Source organism: Limulus polyphemus, unplaced genomic scaffold, assembly GCF_000517525.1.
Source record: "Limulus polyphemus unplaced genomic scaffold, Limulus_polyphemus-2.1.2 Scaffold387, whole genome shotgun sequence".
Lineage (NCBI taxonomy): Eukaryota > Metazoa > Arthropoda > Merostomata > Xiphosura > Limulidae > Limulus > Limulus polyphemus.
In genome coordinates, this window is record NW_013665997.1 from 278,358 (window position 1) to 288,946 (window position 10,589).

The 10,589-nt window shown below is 31.7% G+C and overlaps 1 protein-coding gene across 2 annotated transcripts in view; it reads left to right on the forward strand.

Moving 5' to 3' along the window:
• Positions 1-8,400: 8,400 nt before the first annotated feature.
• Positions 8,401-10,589, forward strand: part of LOC106457889 (hemicentin-1-like) — a 150,812-nt gene continuing 148,623 nt past the window's right edge. For both annotated transcript variants that reach the window (XM_022383952.1, XM_022383954.1), the window contains exon 1: positions 8,401-8,759. In XM_022383952.1, the coding sequence (XP_022239660.1) occupies positions 8,651-8,759 (109 nt within the window). In that variant the 5' untranslated portion in view covers positions 8,401-8,650. The remainder of the gene's footprint in view (positions 8,760-10,589) is intronic.

Below are 10,589 nucleotides of genomic sequence, written 5' to 3' on the forward strand. Positions count from 1 at the left end.
CTGTTTTAATAAATCGTTCATAATGTCCATAGAACTTACATATGTATATGTTTAACATAACATGCATTTTTCAGTTTGACAGCGCTAAGTGTATTTGTATTTCATCTTAATAATAATTGTCTTATTTGTTACAAAATATTCAAACATTTTTGCCAAAACTGTTTAATGCATGCGATATACTTATTAATGTTATTAGTCAGTTTCGAGTGATCCACACTAAGAATTTATAATATGCACACGGAATTAATTAACAAAACATATATATTGAAGTAAATAGTTGAAACACTTAAATAATTCCAAACGTTAGAGCAGAGCTAGTATAACGGGAGATTATTTTTTGGAAAAGTAAAAAAAAAAAAATTAATTCTTTCCTGAGAATACAACTCACGAACGGTTTGACAGAACAAACACACTAAAATATAATCAGGCGGCTATGCTATTTTCTAAATTAAAACATTAATGAAGCTTAGGATTTTTGTTGCTTACACAAACTCTTACGTCAAATCTGATATTTGAGTCCACTATTTCAAATGTAAAAAAGACAACAAAGCTTAATTGGATTTTTACACAGTTTGCTTGAGGGTTGAAATCATAACAACTTTTCGTCAAATTTGAAGATGTTTTTATGAACGAAACCCTCTGTAGGGAATTCTATGACAAAATAACTTACGACAGTTCTAGAAAATGCACCATCAAAGACAACTGTATGGCAAAAACATTATCCATAATTACATTTCTATACCTAAAGTAAAATTACTAAGTATAGTAAATACTGGATGCCTACCTGTGGTTCTGTATTAAACTTGAAGTCTTATAACGCTAAAAATTGGTTTGATATCCGAATTGTGTAAAGAATATATAGCCAATTGCGTAGCTTTGGGCTTGACAATAATCAATGGATCAAATACTGGAATAAGGTTGTAGCTCACAAGGAAAATAAAAAGAATATAAACAGAGCATAAAAGGGATTTTTAGAAAGATGAAAAACAACAAGCCTCTAACGCTTTTCCAAACAATTTAATCTTTTTTTTAATTTTGAAAGTTATTGTTCAAAGCAACTAAGATTATCATCAAATAGGTCTAGGTTACGTAATGTTTTTATCTTCGTATAGGCCTAGGTAATGATCCAACTAGTTTGGTGTGCCAAAAGCGATTTCTCGGTGTGTTTATAAGGACCTAATGTGTGTGTGTGTTTTCTTATATCGAGTATCTGCTGTGTCCACCGAGTGGAATCGAACCCCTGATTTTAGTGTTGTAAATCCGAAGACTTACCGTGTGACAGGATCTAATGTACGTATAAACTGTAAGTGTCATTTTGAAATTAATTTTTCTGCCTTGTACAACGACGAAACGTATAAAATCTTCCTTGGGTCTCATTATTTTGACAAAAATGCGTGTATTAAAGATAAAAGATGTTAAAAATAAAGAAAATAGACAAGTCTCACAAGAAGCAAAAATTTATGGTATATCTAAATGCTAATGAATTTAAACCAACCTTATGAAACCTTATACGAAAACGTATTTTGTAGTAAACGTCCTTCGCTTTGTGAATGCAATAATGATAAAAGTGCTGATTTTAATATTAAATTATTTTAAAGTACATTGGAAATGCGGCAGTAGGGTTTAGTGGCTTCGGGTTTTGGACTTGTGGTCGGATGGTTGCGAGTTCAAGTCTGACTCGTTTCATGCTGTTCTGTCCTTGCGCAATATACTTTATTGTTTCAGTCTATCATTTGTATAATAGGTACAAATTGTTATTTGAGATGGTTGCTTGCAATAGACTGGCATCCCGTCCAGAGAAAATGCGTCATCATTATCATCTGCTTCGTTGAGTTAATAAAATGCTGATTAGGTTTCACTCATTAAAATATCGAATTTATTAAACTCATAAAATTTAGTTCTATCTTATTTTGTGTTATTATTCTTATTTCCGTCACACATTACAATTGATGCTTTATATTTTAAAGTTTCCATCATCCGATGTGGGTTTACAATAGGCATTAATAACTTGAATTAATAATGGAGAGCGAACAGGTGCAAACCTAGTAGAATATATCTTGTAAAGATGAAAGACTTACTATTTAGATATCCTTTTTCCAGTGTTAATTTGTTTTGTTTTGTGACAAAATAAATGTCAAAAGATAATGGATTATTTTCAACCTGCGCTTTCACACAGTACCTAAAGATTCCAAGACAAAATTGCCTGTCTTAAGTGTCCAAAAGCAGAGATGAGCTAAACTTCTTTTGATATTTTTGGATTCAGTGAATTAAAAAATATCTTCGTCAAGACAAATACTCCAGGTAAAGAGGTTCGAATTGCTCTTGATATTTTTGCCTCTTCTGGAGGGGACTGGGAATGAAAGTTTGTCATTTTAGTCTTGAGTCTAGCAGCTAGAAGGAGAAAACGCAAAGTTCTTGCAAAAATGTGTATTTTTTTAACTCTTCAGGACAAACATATCTTGAAAATTTTTAAAGTTACCTCTAACACTAGGAACTCTGAAACCTTATATCCAACAAGCCAACCTGATAGCAATCATTGACAAAAGACAGAGGAACCCACGGCCAATAATTGCCCGTCCTTCACAAGAAACAATTGAAGAAGGAACAGTTTCAGGCTAGCATCACTACCGGGAATAGATCTCGTCAAAACAACTTTCTGGGGCAATGTACTGGGAAGGGCAACAATTTACCTGTAACTCCACTTTGTAAATTCAACGACGATGAAATGAAGAGACTATGATTAAACCAAAACTGGAAATGATGAGAAATAAAGTTAAACAGCTTCTATATCACTGATGTCTAATTAAATGTTCTAGCTTCCACCTGAAAATTATCAATTAATTTGTTTGTTTTGTCTTCTAGTTAAGCACAACCGTACACAATAGACTATCTCTACTGTGTTCGCCACGGGTATCAAAACCCGGATTTTAGTATAATAAGCTGTGCTAGTGGGAGGTTTTCGATTAAAAACAAATAGGTTGTTCATTATTTTGATAACATTAGCGCACGTGTTAAATAATAAGTGATTTAAGGCAACAATTATCAATTATGTTTTGAATATGAAGTGGATCGTAGTCTTATTACTCGAATTAAAAAAAAATTAGGTTTCATCCTCCATTTTTAATACATTTGTCACAAAGTATGTTTTTAGTTGCAAAGTCTTTCCTTTAATCTAATATCGAGTATGAACTGAATTTTGTTAGCCACGGTGGTAGCTTATTTTGGAAAAGGTTCAACTTCATGTTTTCTTTTGTGAATATATTAGTAATGTGTCTAATATCTATGTCATATGCTTTTTATTACACGTAGTAATCATGTACTGTATGTGCAGGAATTAGTTTAATAATACTCCTGTTAGATATCACTAATAACCAATTAATATACCCATATATACCTTCATTTCTAAATGAATATTCATCATCTCTCTTTTCTATAAAAATAGTCATTTACCTGTGATTTTAGTTCATGTGGAAATATAATTTACTAGTCATCTTTTTATTTACGCCTCCTGCTAGGAACTGAATGCTCGTTTGTCATCCAAAACGTTTTAGTTGACATTTTATAGCTAGTGTTCTTTTAGTGTGTCCCGGAATTCATCATTTACGGTTCGATGCTCTCTTGCTGAAAGTTTTTGTTTTAATCTCAGACCACTTCCGGAAACAGAGTATGCTACCCAGAAAATTATTTTCTACAAAGGAGGAACAATTACCTCGCTTCACTTCCTATTTGAACACCTTGCACTCATCACAAAGGACATATGTGAGGTTTAAATGTAGTAAGGGTTTTAAACAAGTAACATATTCCATTACTGGCTCAAATTTCATGCCGCTCTTTCAATCCTTTTCTTTGATCAGCCGCACATCTAACTCTTCCTATTTCTACAATCTGAGTACTGTTTCACATTGAAATGTATTTTATTTTATGCTTTACAACTAGGCTTATGCTACTTTTAAACAAGTAACATATTTCATTACTGGCTCAAATTTCATGCTGCTCTTTCAATCCTTTTCTTTGATCAGCCGCACATCTAACTCTTCCTATTTCTACAATCTGAGTAGTGTTTCACATTGAAATGTATTTTATTTTATGCTTTACAACTAGGCTTATGCTACTTTAGCATAAAATTCACAGATAACAAAAAATATGGAGTCGAAATGAAAACTAGAGCAGTAAGTTGTAACTTAATACAAACACTGGTCATCATTACAAGATGCCTAAAAAATTACATAGGATAAAATATTTTATAATTATAATTTTATAATTTCTGGATAATACTTCATTTTATAACGCTAAGTAACTGTAGTTGAAGTAAAATTATTATTATTTTCTAATGCTATCATACTATATGTATAATGATGTTATAACTCCGTAAAATAACAAATAACAGAAATTAACAGCTACATCAACAAAACATGTGAAACTCATTTCCTTGTAAAAACTAGAAGGGCACTCAGTAGAGCGCATGCCTCCGCCACACAGCGTTGATTATATTCGGCTCTCTAAAAATACAAAAAAAAATGTGTCCGTTGGTCCGTTGTTATCTACGAACACAGGCAGTTTGGGCAGGAAAATGAGGAATAATATTCTACATAGGTCCATTAAGTTTAATCAAAATCCGATCATTTTTGACTGAGTTATAGAGCAAAAATTGTGTGAAACATTGGTCCCCATGGTAACAGATAAGATATTTTTTGGATTTTCGTGACATTACCCTGTCCTTAACCTATGTTGACCATCCACAAGTCAATCACTTCTAAGTTGGATAATATTCCAAACGTATACCAACTTTTCAACAAATCTTGCTGACAAACACACACGCACACGGCGGCGAAAACATAACCTTCGGTGGCGGAAGTAATAAAACACATTTTTGGAAATGCTTTATATTTTAATAATTCTATCAAAAAAGACATAGTGAGATAAATGTGGTTTTTCTTATTGTCCCACAATAGCTCAACTACGAAAGTCAATGTAGTTAAAATTAATTATTTTAAAATTTAGATATTTTAGCAATAATATACAAGAACTTGAAACACTTAGTATCTACAATGCGCGAAATTCAAAACAAACAATTTTGTTGTAGAGGTATACGTTTCGTATATAGATAGAAAATAAATAATTTTACTTTTTAATTTTTTTATAGTAATGTAATTTAAGACATAAACACTCGTAACATTATATTTACGAAGTGCTTTAATTAAAATGACTTCTTTTAACCTGCGACTCATTTAAATTATATGAATATGAAAGGAAAAATACTCAAAATTACCAGGGCTTTCATAAATTATGGTTTTCGTTTAATCTTAGGAGCAACGGTGTTCATGTTTCTTGGAGAGATTTTATGATTACTTGGTAGTGTTTCACTGTATTATCTCAATTTAGAATAATATGTTCAAGATAATTACGACAAATGCTGGTATTTCAATACAAATAAAATGAAAAAACGTCCCTAGAACTCCTTACCGTAAAAAAAAATAAATAAGCAGCGACAGTTAAATTATTGTAGCTATTCCGGATGTTGGAAGTAATTAATTATAATACATGACATTATTTTATGACTAGTTGGTGTTATTATGCCAATAATAATAACAATTCCAATTATTTCTGAAATGAGGAAAATTATATTTATATAAATACACTGTAATGGAAATAATAATGGAAAAATACAAGCGATAGACATACTTGAGTCAAGAACAACGAGTAATGAGAAGTAGACAGTGAATTTATGAATGTACTCCACATTATCACAGAAAATATAAAGGAAATGTGAAAACTTTGTAAAATGCATTGGAACATTGTAGAAAACTCTTTTGCTGTCCTTACAGTTTATCAATGTGTCATTGTGGAAATTGTTTGAATGGTCAGGGATACTTCATACAATCAGTCAAAATATTCGGTCTCCTTTTGACCTTCTCATTTTTTCAAGAACATGTAAATTACAATAATTTTCTTATCGAAACCTTATGCAGGTTAAGCCATGGTTGTAAATGTTCTATCGGTGAATTTACCATCAAGATATCGTTCCACCAGCATGTTTCGCTGAACATTGTCTACGATACTATTCTCCAATTTGGCTGTCGAACAAACTGGTGCTGATTGATGTCTAACAATTCTAACTTAAACTCACCTGTAAAGGGCATACTTTTTATCGTTGGACATTCAGCTTAACCTCTTTTCGGCAGAGGTTTCTGAGCAATTCAAGTCCATTGAGACCACTTCGTGCCATTGTGTATCTTACAATTATAGAGGTAACGTTCACTCCTGTGCTTACAGTAAGGTCGTTGGTAAGATCTGTGTTTGACATCTACCTCATAAAGAACATACCCTGAGATACTTAACATCACTATAACTTTTTCAGAATTTTCTATACACTCCTACTGAAACCTGAAATTGTCAAAATATTTCTCATAGCATCATTGACAAGCCAACATTTTGAGTTATACGTTCTGGTCACGTGGTATTTCGGTCATGACTCTCATAAGTTAATTCATACTATCGTTTCTGGGCATTGTATGATTACCTGAACTTTTATTGGCTTTTTACTAGGTCATTACTTTACGATTTTTTTGGAAAAAAACGAATCACAGTGATTAGCACATGACTGACTCTGTTGTAATTTATTTTCACAAGATAAACGGATGCTCTTCCGTAGTATCTGCCTTTTAATACGTTCTTACTCACCATTTCAGTCATTATTTATAACGCTATGTGTATGTTTTTATATTGTTTTTTGTAATTTTGTGGCAGGCATAGCAAGTAATTAGCGTGAAATGCTGCGGATAGAGCGATCTGAGATTCGGAACGTTATACCACTGAATAAACTTTAAACTTTTGTTATAAAAGTGACAAAGTCTTTGTGGAGGCGGATATTGCTGGCTAGTTGACCTTCTTATGGATATTAATTAAAAGTAAGGAATATTTCTGAACCTTAGTGGGTTATGATTTGGTCCTTAAGCCAACATGTGAATAACGTTCCATTCAGGATGAAATTTTCAATTATAATTTCATTTAAAATTCAGATCGATATTTTTTATATTAAATATACTAACTATAATACAGCATCATCGTTTAGTTTTTAAATTGCATTGTCCGCAATGAAATGTCTTTAGTGGGTATATCTCCTAGTCTAACGAGGTTTTGTAACCGATCACTTTAAGTTCTTCTTTTAAGTGAAAAATTATTATTATGTTATAGTGTTTTACCAGATGCATTGCTGAAAATAATAAATAAAATTACAATTAATAATTATTAGTCCTAATTATGAAAGACAAGAAACCACAAAAAAAGCCTCTAAAATCATTCTGCTCTATGTTATCAGTTGGATATCGTCTCTGTTAGAGGTGTTGTCTTTTGTTTGTTTGTTTTTAAGGACAAATCTGCAAAATAGGGTATATATGTGCTTTGCCCACCGCGGGTATAGAAAGCCCAATTTTAACATTGTAAGCTGTGAGACTTACCACTGAGCCACCGGGGGGCGCAGTGATATCTATTTGTTTGTTTGTTGGAAGTTAAGCACAAAGCTACACCATGGGCTATCTGTACTCTGCCTACCATATTTAACAGATAGTTATGCTCTCAAATTATAGCAAGTATTAAATAAAATAATTAGTTTGGCATTTATTTCAAAACTGCAATTTAATTATAAGGTTTACGTTCTAATTAAATATAAAATTATTGTTTTTATTGGGTTGGCAGTGCTCTAGAAGGTAAATTTATGGACCTTATCTTTGCAACGGATTCTCCCCAGGATCTAGTGGTAAGATTACGGACATACAACGCAAAAATTCGGTTATCTATTATTCGCAGTCGATGAAGTGCAGATGAGCTCATTATGTAGCTTTGCACAAAGAAATCAACAACAACAATCAAACAACGGTTTGTACTATATAACTTACAACATAAGTTGTTTGGATCGAATGTCTCAATTCAGATGCTTGATGAAGGCTAACACTAACTATAGACTAATACTTATGTTCGCATGATACGACATTGGCTGTAATTTAAAACATTATCTATTTTTCTTACTGGATAATAGCCACTTATTTTTAGACATTATTTAGTTGTTTCTTGGTCAATATATCTGTTTATTTTCAATGTCTTGAGCCGCATGACTGTTTATCTGTATGCCTGTTTATCCAAAGGCACCGAACAATCATAACTTTTCTACTCTTAGGTTTACTCAAAAAGTTTTATATTTGTACTTCATGAATAACTGGATCAATCAGTCCAGCATTGGCGCGTGGATAAAAATGTCAGACCCACATAGATGGCGCTGAGATACAAAATCGATTATTTGCGTTTCAGCCCCCGACGCTGGGCAAGCAGATCATTTCATACACCGCAGTAAAGCACTGTGTTTGACATGAGATGGTTGGTAGTGGGCACTCATTGAAAGAGAAAACTTATAACTTGCTTATCTTTACTCAAGTCAATCAATGCACGTACCCTCACTGCTTACAGAAGAAGGCTGATTTCTGACAGTATACAATACTACTTATACAGCTATGAACGTGGCCCAATTCAATGGTTCGAATATTACATCAGACTTCCACAGTTTGAAAAATAAACCAAATTTTCTCTTCTTTTAACATAAAGAGGAACAGCTAAGTACAGTAAACTGACGTCATTATTTGCTGTTTCATCCAGAGAAATGTCTGGAAAAAAGAATTTACATAAAAACAAACCTCGCATGTTGAAATTCTATTTGCTTTATTTCATCGAGGCTATCCTTGTCCAAAAGGCGCAAAATGCAGTAGTGGGTAAGTTTCATTTAATCATTACTGTTTTGTACATTATTGTTGTTCATTGTTCAATTATTATTATTTATATTTTTGAATTGTATTATCAGTGTTTGATGAAAGAGTATAATAAAATGGAATCTTAACGTTAACAGAAATCTCCACGAAATTTCTTCATGTACGTAGTACTTTAAAACTATTCCCAAGGCATGAGTGTGAAATAGATTTTAAAATGTGCTTTTAATGTTTTTCGTATTATTTATTAGTTTATGCTAATTGATCTATATTGATCTATACACAGCTAATGTTAAGTACCACGTAGATCGATTTCAATATTACAAAAATAAATAAAGTGACTGAGTCTACAATTTACAGAATTTCCATTACTAGATACTCTGCATAACAAAAAAGTACGTAGATATTAATGGAGTTATTTTTATAGCTGTATTTTTTTTCCTTTTTGGTGATAAAACACTGCGATTATGAATAGCGTGACTAAGTATATTCAATAAAGTTAATCAACTATGAAAAAAAATATTCCTCGAAGGCAGTTTTTAAAATTTAGTTTTAGTTTTCAAAGCTTATTCTAATTAGGGTGATTTATTTTATTGATACCATAAACTTACATATTTGTTAGGCATATATCTCCTTCTAGGTATTATAATGGTGGATACACACACTTTAAGTTTTATGATTTTGTACCGAGTAAAAACAATTTTTGGGTTTACAAAACTGACTGTGGCATAAATGAAATTATGAAAATGATATTTCATATTTCAATATAAATTATTCAATGTAAGATCGCAATAACAGGATAAAAAAAATGTACCTGAAATCAATTGCGAATTTCTGGTTTACATTTTATGAAATATATTTTTTGTTATATATCATCACATAACATATCATACCAATTCTGAATAATAATAATTTTCAAAATTAGCATACTTTCCTTGACTAACTAAAGCTATGTTGATATAGAATAGAAGTCTACTGTTTGTCTCATTGATAGTTTGATCTTAGTGTTCTGTCTCTTGGACACAAAAGTTCATGACAAAATCTATAGAGCATACATAGTGAAATTATACAAATAAATGTATTGTTAAAGGTAGAGCCGTCAAAATGAGCTTATGATTTCTATAGACTTACAGCTTATTGAAGCAATGTACCATACCTACTACAGGTTCGCAAGGGTTTTAGTCTGTTTGTAAAATAGATAAAAATAATAAATTGTTGTTCTTTGGCATCTATGCTATATGCAACATTATATATATGTTTGTATGTCTGTATACATATTTCTCAGTAAATACAAATATTAAGTTGTTGAAAATGAAGTTGTTCGATGATGTCTTTCTTGTTTTATAATGATATGTAAACCATACACCTAGGTAAAGAAATTGTGTGCTATGTAAACCATACACCTAGGTAAAGAAATTGTGTGCTATGTAAACCATACACCTAGGTAAAGAAATTGTGTGATATGTAAATCATACACCTAGGTAAAGAAATTGTGTGTTATGTAAATCATACACCTAGGTAAAGAAATTGTGTGCTATGTAAATCATACATCTAGGTAAAGAAATTGTGTGCTATGTAAATCATACACCTAGGTAAAGAAATTTTGTGCTATGTAAATCATACACCTAGGTAAAGAAATTGTGTGCTATGTAAATCATACACCTAGATAAAGACATTGTGTGCTATGTAAACTATACATCTAGGTAAATAAATTGTGTGGTATGTAAACCATACACCTAGGTAAATAAATTGTGTGATATGTAAACCATACACCTAGGTAAAGAAATTGTGTGCTATGTAAACCATACACCTAGGTAAAGAAATTGTGTGCTATGT